The 22,266-nt window shown below is 41.8% G+C and overlaps 1 protein-coding gene across 4 annotated transcripts in view; it reads left to right on the top strand.

The window, feature by feature from the left end:
* The window catches only part of ANO4 (anoctamin 4), a 264,528-nt gene that overhangs the window by 178,225 nt on the left and 64,037 nt on the right, over nt 1–22,266 (top strand). For all 4 annotated transcript variants that reach the window (XM_012720423.1, XM_012720422.1, XM_012720425.1 and 1 more), the window contains one exon: nt 3,928–4,059. In XM_012720423.1, the coding sequence (XP_012575877.1) occupies nt 3,928–4,059 (132 nt within the window). The remainder of the gene's footprint in view (nt 1–3,927; nt 4,060–22,266) is intronic.

Raw genomic sequence — 22,266 nt, 5'->3', positions numbered from 1 at the left:
GGAAGGTGCTTCTCTGTGATGTCTGAATGGCAGTTTAGGGAAGGAAGTATTTTTGCAGAAGAACATCCACTTGTCCCCAGCCATAGAGAGAGGGAAAGTGAACACCTGTTCCCAGAGCTCCCTAATGAGGAAGAGGGTGCAGCATGTCATCCTCAGCCTGTGGTGCCTCAGCTAGCTGTCGCCAGATCTCAAGGGAAGAGCAACCCAAGACTGTCCTATGAAGTGCCTACCTCCAGTTGCTGTTATAACATATGCCTGAACACTTAGTTGCATCAAACAACACACATTTGTTATCTCACAATTTTTGAAAGTCAGAAGTGTGCGGGAGGAGGTCCCCATTAATTTATCTGGCCAAGGTATCCTAAAGCTGAATCAAGGTGTTGGACACCTTAGGCTTTTATCTGGAGCCTCTGGGAGAGAGTTCACTTCCGGGCTCATCCAGGTTGCTGGCAAAATTCTGTTCCAGGCAATGTAGCATGGAGATCTTGGTCTCTTGACTGGTGCTGGCCAAGGTCCACCTCTAGAAACTTACCCCCTTCTCTCCCCACCCCACTCCCCACTCTTCATATTCAAAGCCAGCCACAGCAGGTTGAATCCTTCTTCCACCTTGATTCTCCAGGCAATGTAGCATGGAGATCTTGGTCTCTTGACTGGTGCTGGCCAAGGTCCACCTCTAGAAACTTACCCCTTTCTCTCCCCACCCCACTCCCCACTCTTCATATTCAAAGCCAGCCACAGCAGGTTGAATCCTTCTTCCACCTTGATTCTCTCTCTGACCTCCCTTTCTGCCTCATCTTTCCTGTGCCCTTCCAGAGACAGTTCTCTGCTTTTCAGGATCACATGCAAACCTTTCTTACATCTGTGTCACAAGTCCCTTTGGCCAGGCCGCCTACCACAATGACAAGTTCCAAGGATCAGGGATTTGTGGAGCCCTTTGAGAGTCCATCAGCAAACCAGAAGAGGATCCAGAGGGCTGAGTGCATTTGAGTATTTTGTTCTGTCAAGGCAAAGAGCACATATGTAGACCAGCACATAGGATAGAACCTGGACAGTCCAGGTCCACCTGCCTCTGCTTGTGTTGCTCCCAGTAAGGTGAGCCCAAGCCTCTACCACCCACCCATTCGGGGACTAAGTGGTATTTTTTATGGTATCTTTTGCATATCTTTCTTCTACCATAGTAGTTTAAAAGCCCAGTTCCTCTGCTCTCCATCACTTTTACATTAGCCTCCGTGGTCCTTACGAAGTTAGTAATAATGCTGCAATCTGCTTGGCAGTTTCCCCAAAGCCATTCATGCACATTATCTCTTATAAACCTCGTAACAGTAAGATGAGGATGAGGTCGATGATAGCGGTCTTGTTTTATAACCTCCAAAATAAAGCTCAGAGACTTGAGTGATTTATGGAAGTTTGCAAGCTGATAAGCAACACAGTCAGCTTTTCGGCCTCCTGATTTCAAATCCACCTTCTTTGCACCACCTCCCACAGCCTTTCCTCACCTCTTCACTTCCTTTGCCCTCCTCCTTTTCTAATCCATCACTTTCCTTACTCTCTCCCACGTCTCCACATTTCATTTAAATTGTGGGGCCACAAGCTGGTTGCTGAGAGCTCTCATTTCATTTCCAGAGTGTTTCTGCCTCATTTATTATAGCTTCATTTTTATCCACGCCGATCATGGTGCCCAACTGGATTTAGTTCATGGTCCTTGCATGCAAAACCCAGATTCTGTGAGAATATGAAATTTGCAAAGTGTAATCCGATTAGTGCTGAGGACTGGAGTTAAGTGGGAGGTGAAAGCTCTATTGTAAAAAACCTCTGGGCCAATGTCTTCTCTCTTGCATGAGTTTTAAGGCAATCAGATGAAATAAAGCCAAGAGCCATGAGCTGGACCCCCAGATTAGCCGGGACATTTATGAGTCCATTTTTATGGACTAAATCATTGACCTTGGACAAATGATAGATAGTAGTAAAACACAGTTAATTTGGAACTGAAAAGCAGAAAGACAAAAGTGGTAAAAGGCAAGCTAGTTGCTTGAATTCTCATTTTTTTAGGGAAAAAAGCATAACAGCCAGTCCCTACTGTGCACCACATACTCTTCTGAAGACACTATCTCCACACTGATCAGTTCCTTCATCCTATGAATTGAATATCATTGTGCCCATTTACAGATAAGGAAACTGAAATAAGGAAATTTGCATAGCAAATTAAATATCTTGCCCAAGATCTGATATTTACAGAGCCAGGATTTGAATCTAGCCCAAGTTCACCTTGTTGCTACTGTCTGTGTGGCATGCTGCTCTGTGAGTCACACTGTCTCACTACTACGTATCTTTAAAGAGCAGGTAGAGGAGAGAGGACTAGGAGGAGGAGGAGAATGGAGATGTGTCCCCCTTCTCTGGAATCTGGACCCCTCCAGCCTATTCTGATTCCATGACCCTGGGCAGAATCTTCTCTCCTCTAGGTGCATGTGATTGCACAGAGAGGAAGGACTGGAGACGCTGAGATTCTTTCCATTTGGAACTTTGAGGGGTTTTGAGGAAAGGGCAGCTTCCACCATCAGGCTCTAGGGACTGGAGCGATGCTGGGAATGAAGGGGATCTCACCATTCGTTTCATTTTTCAGATAATTGCTTATATTTTAAACAGTTGGGACTGTCACTACAAAGGATAAATTGTAAATATTTTTCTTTAATTGGGGAAAAAAAGTCCCCATTTCCATGTGTTTTCAGTTGGCAAACAGCACTGAGATACTTTCCTCTCCAGAGGAATCTGCTCTGTTGGCCAGACGTGGACATCTCTATTATCAGTTACTCTGAAGGGGTGATCTGATCGTTAAACTCAAGAATCCAAAACCTGTGTTTTCAGTCCAGGTTTTATTCACTGGCTGGGAAATTTGAACTGGATAATCGCCCTCATCATTCTCTTTGTGTTGTGTAAATTGAAAAGGCTTCCATCTGCTTTGAGGGGAAAACTTAAGGGATTTAGGCATTTGAGGTCGTATCATCATTTGTAAATCAAGTGTGCGCTTGCAGCTTCTGGTGGTTTGCTATGAGGGCTGAGAATGTGGTCCCTCAGAAACCACGTAGAAGTCAGAGGAATGGGTGGAGGGGAACCAAGGCTTGAATACCACTTTCAGGTAATACAGAAAAGAACCCCTTTTAAGAAACTTATTTTCCTGAACTTGGCATCTTTGTGTGCCCTGGTCAGAGACACCTCTGCTATGCCAGTGGGGTCAGACTTGAAAAACAAGCAGTGAAAGTTCATCGGCCTGTTGTGTGCGGGAGGCTGCTCAGGGGAAGGCGTGAGGGACAGAAAGCGAGCCGTGACCTGGCTCTCTGCTCGGCTAGCCCTCTGTTATGTGTGCTGGCTCCCCGGCCCAATCAGCCACATCCTTCCCTGACCACAGGAATATGAGGACAGTTTCTAAGCACAACAGGGGCTTCTAGAACCTGCAAAGTGTAAGATGTTAAAGTCTCAACTGCTTTGCTCAACGAACCGTCAACCTCATTTTCGGAGTCTCCTTGGCTGTCTCTTGGCACACAGACATGTTCAGAGACTAAACGTGGGCGGCTCAGATTCTTATTTTTGAAAAAACAGAGTATCCCTGAGAGCCAGTGCTTAGTGGGCACCAGACAATTTCTGAAGATTTTACATCCATGTTGACCAGGTCATGGACACACCCAGTTCAGGTCATGTGAGTGGAACATACCATCACAGTCTTCTAGGCAATGACATTGAGGTCCCCTATGAACTCAAAAGACCGAGTTCCAGATCTCTTCTTTCCGCCTGTGAAGTGGGGGTGTTGCGAGTGCAGTGAATGTGCCTGGAGTGTGAGGGGTCACGCTGGTGGCTCTGGGTGGAGACATTCCTGCTGTGTCTGGGGCGATGCTGACGTGCTCTCCCTTTGGTCTTGCCTTTCATGTGCCACAGGGTCGATAAACAAATAAGCAGGTTTCGGAGATGGTTACCTAAGAAGCCAATGAGGCTGGACAAGGAGACACTGCCAGACCTGGAGGAGAATGACTGCTACACTGCCCCTTTCAGCCAGCAAAGGATCCACCAGTGAGTGTTTTATGTGAAAAAGCCTTTTTCCTACTAAGCTCAAGCAGCTATGTTAGATCCTTTTCCTGCTCACCTATAATTCCTTGACAGATGGAAAGAATGGGGTTGTGCCCTTCTCCCGTGAAAGTCATGTCTGTTGTCACGTACCTTTCATGTTAGTCAGGGCGAGCTTGCTGCTCTAACAGTTCCTCCCACATCTCAGTGCCTCAACACTTGAGAAGGGACTTTCATGCATATGCGAACAACCTGGTGTCTCCAGACCCTGACAACTTCCAGTTCTCATTTGCCTGCAGCCAGTAGGCAGGGAAAGGGGTTCACACCTTTGCCTATTAAAAAGGGGGTTGCTGGGTTTTGTTTTGTTTTACAATCTCTGTTTACTTCAGTTCCCTTCTCTTTAACAATTCACCAAGTTGCCCCAAGAAAAGCCACATCACCCACCACCCTGCCTGCTAGCTCATCTGTCAGACAGTCCCTGAACAGTAATTTGTCACTTCTGACATTTTAGGAGGAAGGGAAAGTTGGCTAAATCATTGCACCTGTGAGGAATTAGAAAAGTGATGTAGAATTGACTCAAGTTTCTGAGGTGACAGAAAATTATGACTGGATGGCAGGGTAGGTGGGAGGGAGAAAAGCTCACCAGAGAATAGGACCAACTCAAGAAAAACTATATCTTAAGAGGGGCTATATCTGGCCGGCCCCAACCTCACTCTCAGCCAGGAATTCCTGGCTCTGCCTGCTCAACCAAGGAGACAGCCTCAGTAAAAATGACTTATCTGAGAGGAAGAAATTGGTGACAGATTTTAAAATAATAAGCTGTTGACTTTGAGAAAATAAGCCAAATGACATTGGCAAGTCGCAGGCAAGTGTGTTGTGGAGCACATTTCTGCAACAGAAAATCAATTGAAGTCTGTGGACCTTGAGAGGGTGTAAAAGATAAGAAAAATCAGAGTTTGATGTTCTGCACCTAGATGCATAATATATAATACAAGGGAAACAACTCAGTCTGAAATAGCCAAACCCTAGCTCCCCAGAAGTCAGAGTGTGATCAACCCCACTGTGTGATGTTGGGATTGAAGAGGGTCATTGAAAACAGGACATGCTCGGCCTGGCCTCAAAATCTAAATTTTCCAGAGGGAAATAGGAACCAAGAAGGACTTCATAGTCACTCAAGATTGGGACTGAGGGTTTTTTCTCTTAAGAGAAAAAGACAGATGAGAGCCAACATGTTCCTGCTCTTAATTTATACCCTGCCATGCCCATATTGTTAATCTTCAAGTTTCTTACACAAGTGATTGTTTTTAAATTCTTCTGATTTACAAGCAGACTGCCTTTGTTTCACACCTGCTTGTGCAGAAGAGGGTTTAAATCATTGTATGGGGGATGGATACATGGGTAGGTGAGTGGATAGATGGATAGATGGATAAATGAATTACAAGGTATGTACTCTGGTCATGTTTTCCTGCAGAGTTATAGGCAACAGAAAAGGTAATGGATGGATAGACAAAACATCTAGGTTTTGTTTTCCTTCAAAGGGACACAGGTAAATGGAAAGGAATGTTTCCTACTAGTCATCTTCTCACCGGTCATGAGTTCTAATGTTCTAGCTTTAGAACAAAGTTTCTTAGCAGGGTTCTCAAAGTCAGAAGTGTCTGGAACCTATCAGAATGTCTGAGGACTAGAGCCAGGGATCATATCTTTTCAGAGATAAAAAATATATATGATGAGGGGTTGTAGTATGTAAGATAGAACTTTTCACCCACCTCACTCATATATTTTAGAATCATTTTTTTAAAGTGTGAGAGGGTGTTCATTCACTGAGTAATAGGGCTTAATTCATCAGTTACTAATTTGGTGTTTGCTTCTTCCCAGGTTCTTCCCTAGAGAATATAGTGATAAAAATTGTATATTCTTTACCCTAGCCTCATAAAGACATACAATCATTCTAAAACATTGTAAACAGCATGTTTGATGTGACTTAACCAGGGACTGCTCTATGAGCCAAATTTGTAGGGAGGTTGGTAAGAGATGAGAGTTGATCACACAAAGAAAATATTTGCAATGCATCTTGAAAAGGAACTCTTGGTAGGTAAGAGAGGAAGATCTCAAGAAAAAGGAATCATGTCTATAAAAGAATAAAGGCATGAAACAGAATGGAGTTTTTGCAGAACCACATGTATTTTCTGTGTATGTGACATAAGATGTGAGAAAACCTGGCAATGTTTGAAGATAGTACTCATTGGAAAATGAGGCTCTGACAATTTTAAAATTAAGAAGGAAAAAACAGATAGTGGGAGCAGTGGGAAACTAACAGACCACAGTTGAACCAAGAGGGTAGTTGGGCAGTTCTGTCATGCAATTAGAAGCTGAAATTTTTAGCAGATACCTTGAATGTTATGGGCACTGGAGATTTCTTTGTCTTTGAAAGTTGTCATGTCACATGGACAAGGTCTGTTTAAAATAAAAGCATAAAAAGTAAGACCTGAAGAATTCTCACTGTTTCCTATTGGAAACAGTTGTTTTGTATAATTAGAAAACATTTTCCCTAATTCTTTGAGGTTGATATTAATGGTTTAAAGTAATCAGAGGTAGCTGGTTAATGAACTTGGGAGTTAACACGTGATCTCCGGGTTTCCAGATGCATTCCAGAATCCCATGTGACTTCCTGGTTTTGCACAATATTTGATAATTGTGTTTGTCTAGGGATAAGAGAGAATGGCAGAAATATAGGGGTACTTGTAAGTAGTAGAGAAAAGAGAAAAAAAATGAAAGCTTAATAAGTAATGATCAAAGTTAGAAAGAACTTTAAATTGCTCTGCCCTGGGAATAAAACTTAGACACTAACTAGGCTCACTCAAGCTTCTCGAGGTGCTCTGGCCTTAACTCATTTTCCCCTCTGTTATCTCCTGTCTCCACGTGTTCTCCAGCTGCCTTCCCTACATGCCCTTTCCCTTAAGTTTCCTTCTTTCAGGTTTCATCAGAGATATTTCTTGTAGAAAGCCTATTATGATTTCCAGTTTTCATCCCCAATTCTAGACAGGGTGTTTATGTTGTGGTAATCTGTTGCTGAAGAGGGCCCACAGACTGGACACTAAATGTCATTCTAAGAGTGTTAATCCTCACAACAGCTCTGTAAGCAAGGAGACATTGACAGCATTTTGCAGATGAGGAAAAGAAAGCACAAAGATATTAAGGAACTGGCTGTAACTCACACAACTAAGCTAGGCCACCTGGCTCAAGGACACGCCAGTGCCTGTTGTCTAGAGTTTGTTCTTCCCTTCATTACCTTGTGTGGAAATGAGGTGCTGTATCTCTGCTCCAGATCATTCAGGTGCTGGGGCTACTTCCCTCCAATAACTCTGCCATTCCCTGCATCTGGTATACAGATGGGGATGAGTGAGAGCTGAATGATTTTGCGGTCAGGTTTAGAAATCATCTATAGCACTCTCACCCACTTCTCCTGGGCCAGAGCTCACGCATGTGGCTACCTGACTGGAGAGGTGCCAGGATTACTCTACATGTGTGTCCAGTAGGAAAGGGAAGGAGCTTTGCTCAACAGTCAGGGTGTCTGTCTTACTGTTGGAGCAGGAACTCAAATTCAGGCAGGGAGACCCCAGCTCCCACACTTTAGCATCCCACGCTGCTGCAAGTCTCTCCATCTTGACACTCTTACATCTGGGGCTGAACATCTTTTGTTGTGGGGAGCTCACCCTTGCACTGTAGGATGGTTAGTAGCGCCCTGGCCTCTGCCTGTTAGATGTTAGAACCCACTCACTTCCCCCTTAGTTGTGAAAAACAAAACTGTTTCCAGACATTGCTATATATTCCCTGTGGTGGGGGTGAAAAATTCCATCACTCCCCCCACTGACATGATTCATGGGATACCTACAGGCAGGACCACCCACTCTCTGAAACTAACTCTCATCAAACCTGATGACTCTGGACTCAGACAAGTCCATTTAAGCACCTCCTTGCCTGTGAATTCTGCCTGCTTAAGGATCACCGCCCTTCAATTTTAAAATGACATTAGCAGCAATACCCCAAGGCAATAACTTTCTAAGGTCAATATCCATAATAAAATTTTTCTGCTGGTAGACAGAGAAAAAAAAGTAGAAAAGAGACATGTCATTTTTTATAGTATATATTCAGTATATTTTTTAAAAATGCATTCTGAGTTGACTTTAAGAAAAATGTTAGAAAAACATACCTACCTGTAATTTTTTACTTCAGTCACTGCCATTATTTCCTTTATTTTTATGAAAACCAATCAAAAGTGAGGTGAAATGAAAAGTGAGGGAGATTCCTAATAGAAGAATCTGAAATCTATTTATTTAATATGCATCTATTGAAATGGATGTTCTTTCCTTCATGCTTCATACTAGTTGTTCTGTGTACTTGGTGTTCACCTGTGAACACATAGGCAATGCTTCCTCTCCTCCTGGAGCCCACATTTCCTCAGGGGGGGGGGGGCCAGCAGCACATTATAAACCAGTGGCTCTCAGTTGGGAGGTGGCCTGTGAATGTCTAGAAACATCTGTGGTCATCACCCCTTTGGTGGGGAGGCTGCTGGGTTAGCTGGTAGGGATGCAGCTCAACATCCTCCAGTGGAAGGCAGCTCCCCACAACAAAGCATTAGCCAGTCCCAAAAGTCAATAGCATTGAAGCAAGCACTTAAGTAAATCAATCATCAAGCATGTTAGGAGGTGATAAATGGTATGGAAAAGAGAAGAGCAGCGAGGGGAATGGAGAAAGCTGGCAGGGGTTGGGAGTGCAAGTTGTAGTATAAAAAGACCATGTGATGTGACAGGTACCTCTTGTCTGTCTCCCCGAATGTGAGCTATAGATGATAAAAAGTAATTTAAGAGTATAGGGAATGGCCCTCCCTTGTGGCGCAGCGGGTTAAAGCACAGCACTGAGAAGCTAAAGCCACTTCCACGTGAGTTCGATTCCTGCCTGCCCCGGAGGTGACCACATGGCATGGCAGACCTCACCTGACCCGCCCGCTGCTCCCCTCGGCAGTGTACCTCATAGATCTGCCTGTTCTGCTCCCCACTCTGTCTCTGGTGAAGCCTCTCACTGACCCTGAGCCCCAGTTCTGTATGAACAAATAAATCTTTAAAAAAAAAAAATAGATAGGGAATACTCAAGAGACTAAACTCTTGGTGTTCAAGAAGTGCTAACCATGGAAATCTTGGTGCTGGGACCAGGCAGGGTTAGTAGGACAGGAGGCATTTGCCACAGTGGGAGACACTATATAGCCTACTTACTACTTGCTCTTCCTGGTAACATAATAACCAGCAGATCATGGCCATGCAGTAGACAGAAGTGAGAAGACAATGGCAGTGTTCAAGTAGTAGAAGTAAAATTGGGCATAAGCCTGGGTTCTGTTGCCTGTCACTACCAAAAAGGCATTTGATTTTTTAGGCTTTTTTTTTTTTCAGATCACTGGCCATTGATCTGAGAGAACAGAGGGACTGTTCTGCCATCTCATCTCTAACTGGTGCCTTTCCCAGCATTTTCCCAGATGCTGATTCAAATTCTTCCACAGGGGAGGGGCGCCCTGGATGATGTAGTGGATAATCACCTCAACAACTTCCTTATAGCAAACTCTTTGCAGGGTTTTCCAAAACCATTTTCCAGTAGCCTCCTCAGTGTGGTTCTGAAGGATTGGTTGCTGATAGGCAGAAGTTTTTGTGGGCATTTAGGGACTTTTTTTTTTGTTTTCAGCAAAATGTGACAGTGTTCCTTAAACTAATTTCACTGCCAATCTTATTTGAGCTACATGCTATAAAATTTAAAGTTAAGAACTCATTTAAAAAGTAAATAGGCTTATATTCTATTTGAATACATATTCATAGTTGTGAAGTAATAAAAAAAACAACTTGTGTTTTCGAGATAACATTAAATGGTAAGGGATAGGTAAAATATTTTGAGTGTCATTCAGAGTAAGTGTTCAGCTCCAAGGAAGAAAATAGGCTTGGATTTTCATGTGCAGCTGACCTTACCTCAGTGATTATTGACAATGAGCCAATGGGTCATGTCGATAAGTCATGTAGATGCCATTTCATCATCTTATATGGTGGTACCAGAACTGGGTCTGCAGGCAGCATACCAGCCACCAAGACAGGGCATTCAAGATCCGACCCCACAGAAAGCTCTCTTGCATGAGCCAGATGTGGGACTGTGGTTTTCAGCAGTAGGGCAGTCATTTTACCAAAGCCATGTCATTCCAGAAACCCCCTCAAAAGCCAGTTAAGAGGAGGTAATTCAATATACCGGATTGACTTTCTTAAAGGGAAAATGATAGCTAATTGCCTGGTGCTTCCAGATTCTGAGTACTTCACAGTTACAAACTTCTTTAGTCCTTTGCATAAAGTGTGATCATTAGCCTCATTTGGGGGAAGGGGGGAAGAAACTGAGGCACAGTGAGGTTGGGTAACTAGCCCTAGACTGCAGTGTAATTGGCAGAATTACAACTCTAAGGCCAGGTATTCTGGCACCAGTCTTACCTTTTTAACATCATGTGTTTGTTTTCTGTGGCATTTTTAACAACTTCCATGAGTTAAAACAACACAAATGTATCCATTATCTTATGGTCCTATATATTCCATGTCCAGTCTGATTCTCGCAGGGCTGTTCTTAAGGTGAGGCTGGACTGCATTCTTTTCTAGAGACTGGGGCGAGGGCACATGCTTCTAAAAGATGCTGTGTTCCTTGGCTCCTGGCCCCTTCCTTCATCTTCAGAGCCATCAATAACTCCTTACTTGGACTCACTTTCCTCTGAATAGCTTCTTTTATCACATCTCCTTCCCAGACTCTTCTGCCTTCCTCTTCTGTTTTTAAGGACCCTGTAATATCCATCCATTCAGAGATGGATAATTGGATAATAATATTTGGGAATTGGATAATTCCTCAATCTTAAAGCCAGATGATCAGTAACCTGAATTCTATCTGCATTATTAATTCCTCTTTACCACATAGCTTCAAGTATTTGCAGATTATAGTGATTAGGGTGTGGGCTTCTTTGGAGAGCCATCCTGCCTAACACACTATGTAAATTTGCCAACTTTAGAGCCCCCAGAGGGCTAAGAAGATTGGTAATTCTGATGGGTGGAAACAAAGAAGGGAAAATTAGGGCAACAGGTTTCAGGGGTTTAAATGAAATGACATACATAAAATACTTGACTCAATGCCTGGCATGTAGAAAGCCAGGCTGGTAGTGATAATAATGTTGCTACTACTACTTTGAGCCAGGAGTAAATAAAAATCATTGGGAGAATCTTTGAAGAGGCCTGTGTAAAGGAAGAGTGTGAGGTGACAAAAACTAGTTTTTGCTGATGTAATTATCTGACCTGCATGGGAAGAACATTACCTTTACACTAAATGCCACTCATTTGGGGGGATGGGTGTGCAGTAATGTTTGCTCTCCCCATCCTGATCCACCTGCCCAGCACACCAAATTCACTGTAAAATCTAATCCCCAAAGGGTGGGCCTTTTAAGGAAGGCAATTAGGTTATGATGGTGGAGTTCTCATCAATGGAGTTTGTGCCCTTAAAAAACAGAGCAGAGAGCTAGTGCCTCTTCCTACCATTTGAAGATACGAGAACTTTCTAGCCCCGCAAAAGAGCCCTCACTTGCCCATGCTGACACCCTGATCTCAGATTTCAACCTCCTAAAAATAATTTCTGTTCTCAATAATAGAAGCCACCCAGTCTCTGGAAACTTGTTATAGCAGCCAGAACTAAGGACGCTTTGCCCCCTGACATGGATTTAGCACTAACATGAGTGCTTGTTTTTCAAACCCTCTCAGCAGGGATATCTGAAGATACTGCCTTTTACTGAATTTTCTTTTTGGCGTTTGGAGTTTTTCCTGTTGTTTTCATTGATCTGAAATCTTTAGAGTCCCTTAGGCAAAAAGATACCAAGATTGATTTGGGTGGGATTAATGTTCTTTTAGTGCCCCCATGACTTCCAGCTGTGTTAGAACACTTGTTTTATTGCTGTCACTTATTTGGCACTAGGATCCTCAATATGCAAGTTGTTTGTATCGATCTCCCGTGTCAAGGGAAACATACCCCTGTTCTGGAAAGTTTTAAGCAAAGATGAAAATGAAACAAGCCATGGAGCCTGCAATTTGTGCTTCTGACAATGATGCAGCTACTTTTAGTAGAACAGAGCTTGATGTTAGTTCAGGGACAAGGAGGTCACCTAATCATGTGCGAAAAGCCACCTTTGGGTATCTGGATAGCCAGTTGTTATTTAGTTGTGTTCCCTTAAAATTTATGGGACCAAGTCACTTAGAAATCTTTTATTGCCATATCCTGTCTATAGTGAATAATTTCTTTCATTTATCACTCTTTCACTCACAAACGCCTTTAATTGCTATGCGGTAAATATTGTATTATAATAGAGAAATACATATGTCACTGTGTATTCACATGTATAGTTATGTATGCACAAGTATTTTTGCACATGTTAATTTGATGGGAAATAGATTATTTTACTCATCAAACTAGAAAGAGGCAATTTAAAGCACCTCTAGGAAGAGGAAATGTATGACAAAGTGAGGTCTGATAAAATAGGAAGGGTTAACATCTGGGTGAGGAGGAGACCAGGACTGCATCTGTGGGTGGATTGTGTGTTATGTAATCATGCAGGCCATTGCATCATCTGGAACAGTAGTGGCCAGAGGGGAAGGAAACAATTGTGCCTGGTGGGTACCCTGTACCAGGCTCTGTGCTGCATGGCCTTTGTTTATTGTCTCATTTGACCTTTGTAACAACCCTGCAATGTCATTTCACTAGCCTCATTGTCAAGTAGGTAGAACCCAGGTTGGGGAAAGTTAAGTGATTTTCTCAGAACTACACAGTAACAAGCCAACTTTGGGGTTAGGAACCAAATCTATCTGACTCCAACCCGCCCTCCGTTCATAATACCACAGCAAACACCTGGCACTCACTTTGACTACCTTTGAGAATAATATTGAGAATCACTTCCTTTTAGAAGTGAAGAAATATAAAAAGTTAAGGCAGTTGTGAATTATACAACTGGAAGACTCAACAAATCATCCTGAACTGTCAGATTACATGAGCTCACTCTTACCTACCCTGTTTCTACACACTGAGGCTCTCCTATTTCCCTTCATTAAGGCTTGTGAAAGAAAGACAAAAGATTTCTCTCTCTTAATCACTGCTCTGAATCTAAAGGAAAGACAAGCCTATTTATAATAGCAAGGCCTGGGGTAAGAGCACAAATGAAACCTATGTATCATAAGGCTAAATACAGGAAAGTAGGTAATTGGTAACATAATAAATCATGTTAGCAAATTAAGTACAATATATATAGTAGATTCTACAATATAGCAGTAGAATTCTCTCCTACCTTGACAAATACATTTGCATAAAGACCTGGAGGCCTGAGTGCTCAGGATCTCTAGACATCCAGTCCGCTGGTGATATGTGAAAAAATGACCTGCCTCTGTGCCTACCTACAGCTCCACCCCACAATGAGGAACCTCAAGCTTTTGCAGCCCTATTTCCAAGTGCCACGCACAATCTTACAAATAGTGTGGCTACTTGTCAGGTATAGAAGTATCTTTAGGAAGACAGACCTGGAATAGAGACCCACAAAGACCCAGAATTGGGCTTATGGTGGGACATTTTGGGCAGGCTCCTGGTGGACATATTCTCTTGACTTCAACAATGCTTACAGCCCATGGGGAGCAGTACATCTGAGGGTGCTCAGATTATGAGCTCCATTAAATCCAGGGCCCAGGCAGAGCATGTCTAATGTTCTAGAATGTGAGTGAGTTGGGGACTGTATAGGCCTTTGTGCATAGAAATTTATTCAGATGATCACTATTTTAGGACCTTGTCTTAGAATGTCCTTATCCCTGGGAATAAACCCAATGCTTCTAGTGTCCCACCTTTCTCAATTATAACAGCATACCTCCACCATTAACTTTGTTCTCCACAGTATTGGGATTGACATGTAAAGGGTGTCACCTCTACATGTTAGCCAACCAGCACACTAGCATCTTCTTCACTGCCCTCCATCAGCACCTGATCTTCTAGCTCTTGGCTCCTCCTTTCCAGATTTACTGCAGTTGCTTTAGTCGAAATGACCACCAACTCTTGTGTGAACAACTGTGTATCTTATCTACTCACCTTCTCCATCTTTCCCCATTCCCAAATATATCCACCACACTCAAGCCTCAGGCCATTTACAAGGCTCCTATTACTAGACCACACAGTATAATTATAAAAAGTAACTCTTCCTCCAGGTATTTGAGCCCATATTGACAAGCAGAGACTGAACTGGATTTCTGCCTTTCCTCATCCCTTTAGTTGTGAACTTTTATTCATGAGTAATGCACACTCTGGTGTCTTGGCTTCCTTGCTTAACCACTGGGATCAAATTCAAGCTCCTTAGTAAGGCACACAAGTCTGTTTTTCCAGTGACTTCTCCCTTCCCCCAACTTTCTGAGCTGGGTGCTTCCTACCATGTGGCACAGAAGCCTCTTAAATAGCCCGTGAGCCTCTTTCCTTCTTCCTAATGGGCGCTCTCCTCACTGTCTTCTGCAAGCCTGTTCTTCACTCAGAAGCTAGTCCAGATGTCATCTTTATGAAACCTAGGTCCCTCATGCAGACAGTGTCAGACTTCTGGATCCATTAGCCTTTGTAAATGCTCTGATTATGGAACTGATTATATTGTACCACAATTATTTGTTTCCATGTCTGTATATTGCAGAAAGCACAACTCAGAAGCCAGAAGTAATTGGAAGGCAGTCCCTGTCTTTATTCTAGTTTCTCAAAGGATGCGAAGAGAAGCCAAGCACATGGTCCTCAGCAGCCACCCATTACTCATCCTGCCTCACACCCTCCCTTGCCAGCCTGATAGAAAACATTCCATCTCCACCCCAGTGTTCATAGCTTTTCTTCTTTCTTGTCCTCTGCTGCCCCCAAACCTTCATACTTCTCTCTCCTATCACTTTATTATGTGGACAGATAGAGCTTCACCACCAGGGAGGGAAGAATCCACCCTCTTTTAGAAGAGAGTAAATTAAGCCATAAATTACAGGATTGCCTTTGTCAGATTATGCTAGGCTCAACTGCAGTAATAAAAAACTCAATTCTCAGTGGCCTACTCAAAGGTTTACCTTTGCTCACATAACGTATTAACTGTGGGTCAGCTAAGGTTCTGTTTCAAGGTCTGCTTTATAATTTGATCTTGGATGAAGAAGTAGTAGGTACCACCTAAATCATGTATTCTCATGCAGAGGGAAGAAGTAAACGTAAAGCTTCTGTTTAGAGGTAGCACACGTCATTCCCCATATTTCACTGGCCAAAGCAAGTCTCATGGTCCAGCATAGTAAGGGAGTAGGGAATACGCATCTTTCCCAGGGATGAATCTGCAAGACTGTAGCAATGAGTGGGAATAAAGAATCTTCACAAAGCAAGGCATCAGGTTGGGGACAGTAAAGCAATTTACCCAGGAAAACCCCATGTGACTTTTTTTTTTTTTTTGATCTGTCACAGTTATGTAACACATTAGTCTGCAAGCTCTTCTAGGATTCAGATGATGACTTAAACTGTTCTGTTTTAAATGCCTGGCATATTTTTAGGAAAGGAAGTTTCTATGCAAGTTAACAGCTTTGGGCAGACATCAGACTTGGGATTGGAGTATTTAAAAATTAAGAAACCATTTTTATACTGTTCTGATATTCTATCATATTCTTATCAGATATTCCTACCAGGACAGGTTGACAGCTCCTTCTGTGGTAGATGGCTTGATTTTATTATAATAGTTTATTTTTACATCATTTTCTGCCTTTTTCCATCTCAGTTGTAATCCCCATGGACTTCCCATCACCAATTCAACTGTGTGCCATTGTCATAGTCCCATGCACTTGTCTCCTTCCCCCCATTTTTGATTCCATTCCCCACTCCATCCCTGTAAAATGTCTCTGGTATATGGTTTTTCATTACTTTTCCCCCCTGGTCCTTTACACTCCTGCTATGAGTGAAACCATCTGGTATTTTTTCTTTTTCTTTCTGGCTTACTTCACTAAGCATGATCCTTCCAGCTCCATCCATGTTGCTACAAAAGGTATGAGTTTATCTTTTTGACTGCTGAGTAATATTCCATGTGTATATGTACCACATCTTCTTAATCCAGTCATCTACTTTTGGGCATTTGGGTTGATTTCAATAAAGCAGCAATAAACATGAGGGTGCAGGTATCTTTTTGAATCAGTGTTTTTGTGTCTTTTGGGTAGATACCTAGGAGTGGGTGTGGTAGATGATTTTTACAGAGACAGTAGGCCTTTCACTCCTCAAATGTTTCTTTTTCTAGCTCCCTGTACCACTCAAGCTGCATTTAAAAAAAAAAAAAAAGCCCAACAGTTATTTTAGCAGAAAAGTTACTAGGGGGGGTTGATTAATAGGCATTGTAAAGCTAAAATGTCACAAAGGCAGAGTTGAGACCACAGAGATAATAACTGCAGGAAGTGGGGCAACTACTTCCCCTTGGGAGCTGGAAACACAAGGAAGAGACTGGGGTTTGATAACCTAGAAGCACATGAATGCAGACGCTCAGAGGAGGAGGCCCTGCAGCTGAGCACTAAGAGAAAAGGCTGCCAGGACTGAGGCTGGTAACTTTGGAGTGTGGGGGCAGGACAGTCGGTCCAGTTTGGAGAGACTTTGTTTTAAGCTAGAACCTGGAAACAACTACCATTGCCAGGTTGAAGGATCTTTGTTGGGGTGACATCACCAGGAACGACTAACAAACCCGAATCCCCCTTTCCTTCTCTTCCGAGCACCCTCTAGTGTCCGCTTTTGGCAGAACATAGCTAAGTAGAATTGTGTAGCAAGAGTCCCAGCCCCAGCGTACCAAAGAGTATAGAAGAGGGAAAGCTAAGAGATACTTAATAAGCAGTATAATTCCCTAATTCCTGGAATGATACAATTTGAGTTTCAATCTTTGGTTCAAGTCATCCTCATTTAAAATAAAAATATCCCTGGAAAAGATAAAAATTATAATTTATTCTTCATTTATGCCCCCATTATGAAAAAGTCTACCAAGTCTCTCCAAGAGAGTTAAAAATAAAAAGAGGAAGGAAGAACTATAAAAAGGGAACATTAGCTGGAGCAGGGATAGAGGATTCCACTAAGATGGTGGGGGTGGGGCAATCAAAAAGACAGGAAAATTATGGAAAGTAAATCTCCCAACTTCCAAATTTTGTAGCTCCTTGGCAGGGTTTCTAGGTCTTTGTTGCTTACAGCTATATACATCAGCTGTGGAAAAGTAGTCCAATCTATTCCTCTGGCTAGCCATCAAAGTGGATTCTGCCCCACTAAGGATAGATGCTAACAAGACCTGTGCCTGAGACCAGACTAAGACAGTGGTCATCGGGAAACCACTGAAGGGTCAATCAATTATGCCATGGCAATTGCCAAGGTAATTCAGGCAAAAACTTATTATTGACTGACTCACAGAGAACCCTAATGAGTGAAAAACTGTAGCCTGGATTATTCTAAATTGGATTTTTCTGGTTTGAGGATTAATTAGGAAATCACTTGTGCTTGTAAACTTGTTTATATAGTTGTTTTTTTTTTTAAAATAATGAGTTCCTCTTTATTCTAGCTAACTTTTGAGGGGGAGGGAGTGATTTCTCATACATGTGAGCATTGCAGTGCCTCCGTGTTTTCATTCCTGTCAATCAGCGTCAAGCACCGGTTTGTTAAGACTGCTGTACAAAGATGAATTAATCAGCTCATCTTTTATCTCCATCTGGTATCTATCCATATTTTGTTTGCTCTAGGACATTTCCTTTATGTGTTTTCTGGAAGATTTTTTTCAACTTATTTTCAAATTCTATTGAGTTTTAATTTCTGCTATCATTTTATGCTAGTTCCTAAGGGCTGTCTTTATTTTTACAATATTCTGGCTTTTGCAATCAATTTTTTGTATAATCAATTGACTTACTTTACAATTGGCAGTTTGTACCTTTTGACACCTTTTACCCATCCAACCACCCCCATTCCTTGCCTCTGGCAACCCAGCAGGTCCTCTATGAGTTCAATTTGTTTTAGATTCCACAGATAAATGAGATCTCATAGTACTTGCTAGTCTCTGTATGACTTATTTCACTTAGTGTGATGCCTTCAAGGTCCATCCATGTTGTTGCAAATGGCAAGATTTTTCTTTTTTTTTTTTAAAGATTTATTTATTCATACAGAACTGGGGTACAGGCCAGAGATGTGGAGAGTGAGAGGATTCACCAGAAACAGAATGGGGAGCAGAACAGGCAGATCAACGAAGTACTGAGGGGAGCAGCGGGCGGGTCAGGAGAGGTCTGCCTCGCCATGTGGTCACCTCCGGGGCAGGCGGGGATCAAACTCATGCAGCAGTGGCTTAAGCTTCTCAGTGCTGTGCTTTAACCCATTGTGCCATCAGGGAGGGCCTAAGATTTTTCTTTTTAAGATTTATTTATTTGTGCATACAGAACTGGGGTACAGGCCAGAGGTGCAGAGGTGGTGAGAGGATTCACCAGAGACAGAGTGGGGAACCGAACAGGCCAACTGATGAAGTACACTGCTGAGGGGAGCAGCGGGCAGGTCAAGAGAGGTCTGCCACTCCATAAGGGTCACCTCTAGGGCCAGGGAGCCAACTCATGCTGAAGTGTCTTTAGCTTCTTAGTACTGTGCTTTAATCTGCTGCACCACTAGGGAGGGCCCAAGGTTTTCTATGTATAGCTGACTAATATTCTTCAGTGTATGAGCATAGTCATATTTTATCCTTTCCTCCATCAATAAACACTGAGATTGTTTCCATATGTTAGCTATTGTAAGAACGCTGCAGGGAACATGGGGGTGCAATATGTTTTTGAGTTAGTGTTTTAATTTTCTTGGGGTAAATCCCCACAAGTGGAGCTGGTAGAGCATATGGTAGTTTTATTTTTAACTCTTTGAGGAAATACCATACCTTTCCCATGTTGGCCACATGATAGACATCCCACCAATATGTGTGGGTTTCTTTTCTCCTCACCACATCTGTTACTTCTTGTCTGTTTGATAATACCCATACTAACAGGTGTGAGGTGATAGCATATTTGGTTTTAATTTGTGTGTTCCTGGTGAATAATGTACCTGTTGGCTTTCTGTATATCTTTCTGTTTAGCTTCTCTACCCAGTTTTACAATTGATTGCTCGTTGTATTGGGGTGGGGGGGGTTATTTGCTCTTTTTTGTTGTTGTTGAGTTCTTTACATATTTTGATTATTCATCCCTTATCAGATATTTCAAACATTGCCTCCCATTAAATAGGTTGTCTCTTCATTTTGTTATTTTTCTTTGCTGGGCAGAGATTTTCAGTTTGATATGTTTCCCACTAGTTCATTTGGCTTTTGTTGACTTTGGTGTTAAATAAGAAATAAATTATCACAAAGACCAATGTTAAAAGGCTCACCCTTTCTGGTTTCTTCTGGGAGTTTTGTGGTGTCAGGTCTTACATTTGAGTCGAGCCCATTTCAAATTAAATCTGTTGTGATGTAAGATCCTGGTCTAATTTTATTTTTTTTTTAATGTAACTTTCTAGTTTTCCCAGTAGTATTAGCTGATTTAAGAGAATTCTGTTTCCCATCACATATTCTTGACCCCTTTGTTGAAAATTGACATATGTATGGGTTTATGTATGGGTTGCTTGATTGTATATCTGTTTTTTATGTTATTGTTCTGTGTATCTGCTATGTTATTAACATACTTTTAAATTATTGTAGTTTGAAATCAGGGAGCATGGTTAATCCAGTTCTGTTCTTTCTCAAGATTTCTTTGGCTATTCTGTTGTTTTTCTTTCTATTTATGATGTTTCATTATTGCATTAGTGTATAGAAATGCCATAGATTTTTGTATATTGATTGTATATCCAACAACTTTATTAGTTCTGCTTTTTGGTGGCATCCTTAGGGTTTTCTATATATAGCCAATGCCATTTACAAATAACCATTTCATTTCTTCTTTCCAATATGGACACTGTTTTCTTTTTCTTTCTTTTTTTTTTTTTTTAAGATTTTATTTATTTATGCTTACAGAACTGCCATACAGGCCAGAGGTATGGTGGGTGAGAGGATTGACCAGAGACAGACTGGGGAGCAGAACAGGCAGATCTACTGAAGTCCACTGCTGAGGGGAGCAGCAGGCAGGTCAGGAGAGGTCTGCTGCACCAAGTGGCTCAGCTCCCTGGCTGGGATCGAACTTGTGCTGCAGTGGCTTTGGAGAACTTCATAATGCAGTTCTTTAACCAGTTGAGCCACCAGGGAGAGCTCCACCATTTCTTTTTCTTAATTATTCTAGCTGGGACTTACAATACTATATTGAAAAAATGGTACTAGTAGGCATCCCTATAGTCAGTCTTAGAAGAAAAATCTCCAGTTTTCACCATTGAATGTGATATTAGCTTTGTGTGTGTCATACATGGTTTTCATCCAGAATGATTGTTGAAACATTTCATCACTCTAATATCTTTCTGGTTATGTCCCTTTGTATTCTCTTTTACATTTATAGATTTTTTCAGACACTTAGTAATCTTTGACTCACTGTTCATATTTGAAAATTAAAAATGCAAAACTTGAGTAGAAGTTCAGAGTAATAGGTGGGTCTATCAACCCTGGCCTCATACGAAGGATATGATGGGTGGTTTCAATCTTGTGTCGCCATACCACTATTTTTAAATCTTACAGCATAGATTGGTAATATTCCAGTTTTCTGCCTGGAAAGTCAAGTCCTGGCTGCAAATATTCTGGATCCTAAATGGATGGAGACAGCTGGGCATCTCCATTTCCAGTACAAACTTGTTCTTCCATTTTTTTTTTCTGATACCCCTACCCTACCATGTTTAATGTGGCACAGTTGAGACACTGCATTAGCATATATAGAAAAGAAAAGAAAAAAACCTTTCACTCCTTTGTTGGAGTACTGGTGAGAAATTGGGGTTCTAACTTCTGCCTAAACAGCGTCCAACCAGTACTTACTTTAGCATCACCTTCTTCCCACTTCTAGAGATCACTGGTTCTCAGATTTTATGAAATTCTGTTAATAAAAATTTTATTTTTGGTTTCCCCAGAACTAGCTTAGGAGTCTACTTCTTCTGGTTTCCTGAGTCTATTACTATTTGTCTGCTTTCACATTCCAGTATTTTATTCAGGTTTCTGCCATCTTTGTTCCTAGAGTGTCTCTATCGTTAATCACACACAGAGTAATATTTTAATTGGGGTTTTGACAGAAAAAAATTAAATGTGATGTTTAATTTCCCACTTTTACCTGGAAGTCTCCAGTGCACATATTCCTTAATTTATATTTACCACTCAAGTAGCAAAGATGATAACTTGACGTAAAATTAGAAATGACCGTTGGGATATGAGAGAAATCTTACCTTGCTTTATCTTTTAGTAACTTGTCATAACAGATACACTTAAGAGTAGAAATTAGTTATTGTACTGCTATTGCCTAAAGGTCAAAACTCTCTCAGAATAGGCCTTGTCACATAAAAAATTAATTGGTTGGTTTGTACCTACTTAGATTTTCACTACTTTAAGGATATGATTTAAGTGACAATTTGCCATATAACCTTTGCTTCTCCTTGTTAAAAAAAAAATCTCTATTTAAAAATCTAATTAAGAAAGTTTCCTGAAATATTTATTTTAAGGCATTAACCTTTTCCATTTGTATTATGAAAAAATACAACTTCAACCATCAGAAAAACCCAGCATATTTGATTTGCTCATGATACTTTTGTTTCAGCAATTTGTGCTGTTCAGCTGCACCAGACTCTGGCTTTCACCTGAGTAGCGACAGTCATCTCTGTGTAGCTGGGCAGAGAATTCAAGCTGCCTCTCACCTGTGTGGTGGTTGACGCCAGCTCACCTTTGGATTTCTCTCCACATAGTGCCTTACCGCCAGAGAGGCTAGCTCAGGCTTCTTCACATGGTAGTCTTGGGGCAGTACCCTACGTGGGCAGGAGTACAGGCTGCAGAGCCCTGGCTTAGATGCAGCAGCCTCACAATACCACTTCTGCCACATTCTGTTGATGAAAGCCAGTCACAAATTCAGCTCAGATTCATGAGGTGGAATGACTAACTTGAGGGAATCTTGAGGGAAGATAAGTGTGTGTGTGTGTGTGTGTGTGTGTGTTGACATGTAGAATATATGCATT

This window comes from Condylura cristata, unplaced genomic scaffold, assembly GCF_000260355.1.
Source record: "Condylura cristata isolate star-nosed mole 26May11 unplaced genomic scaffold, ConCri1.0 scaffold00004, whole genome shotgun sequence".
Taxonomy (NCBI): Eukaryota; Metazoa; Chordata; class Mammalia; order Eulipotyphla; family Talpidae; genus Condylura; species Condylura cristata.
Note: the sequence above shows the minus strand (reverse complement) of the source record. Positions and strands in the feature narration are given on the sequence as shown.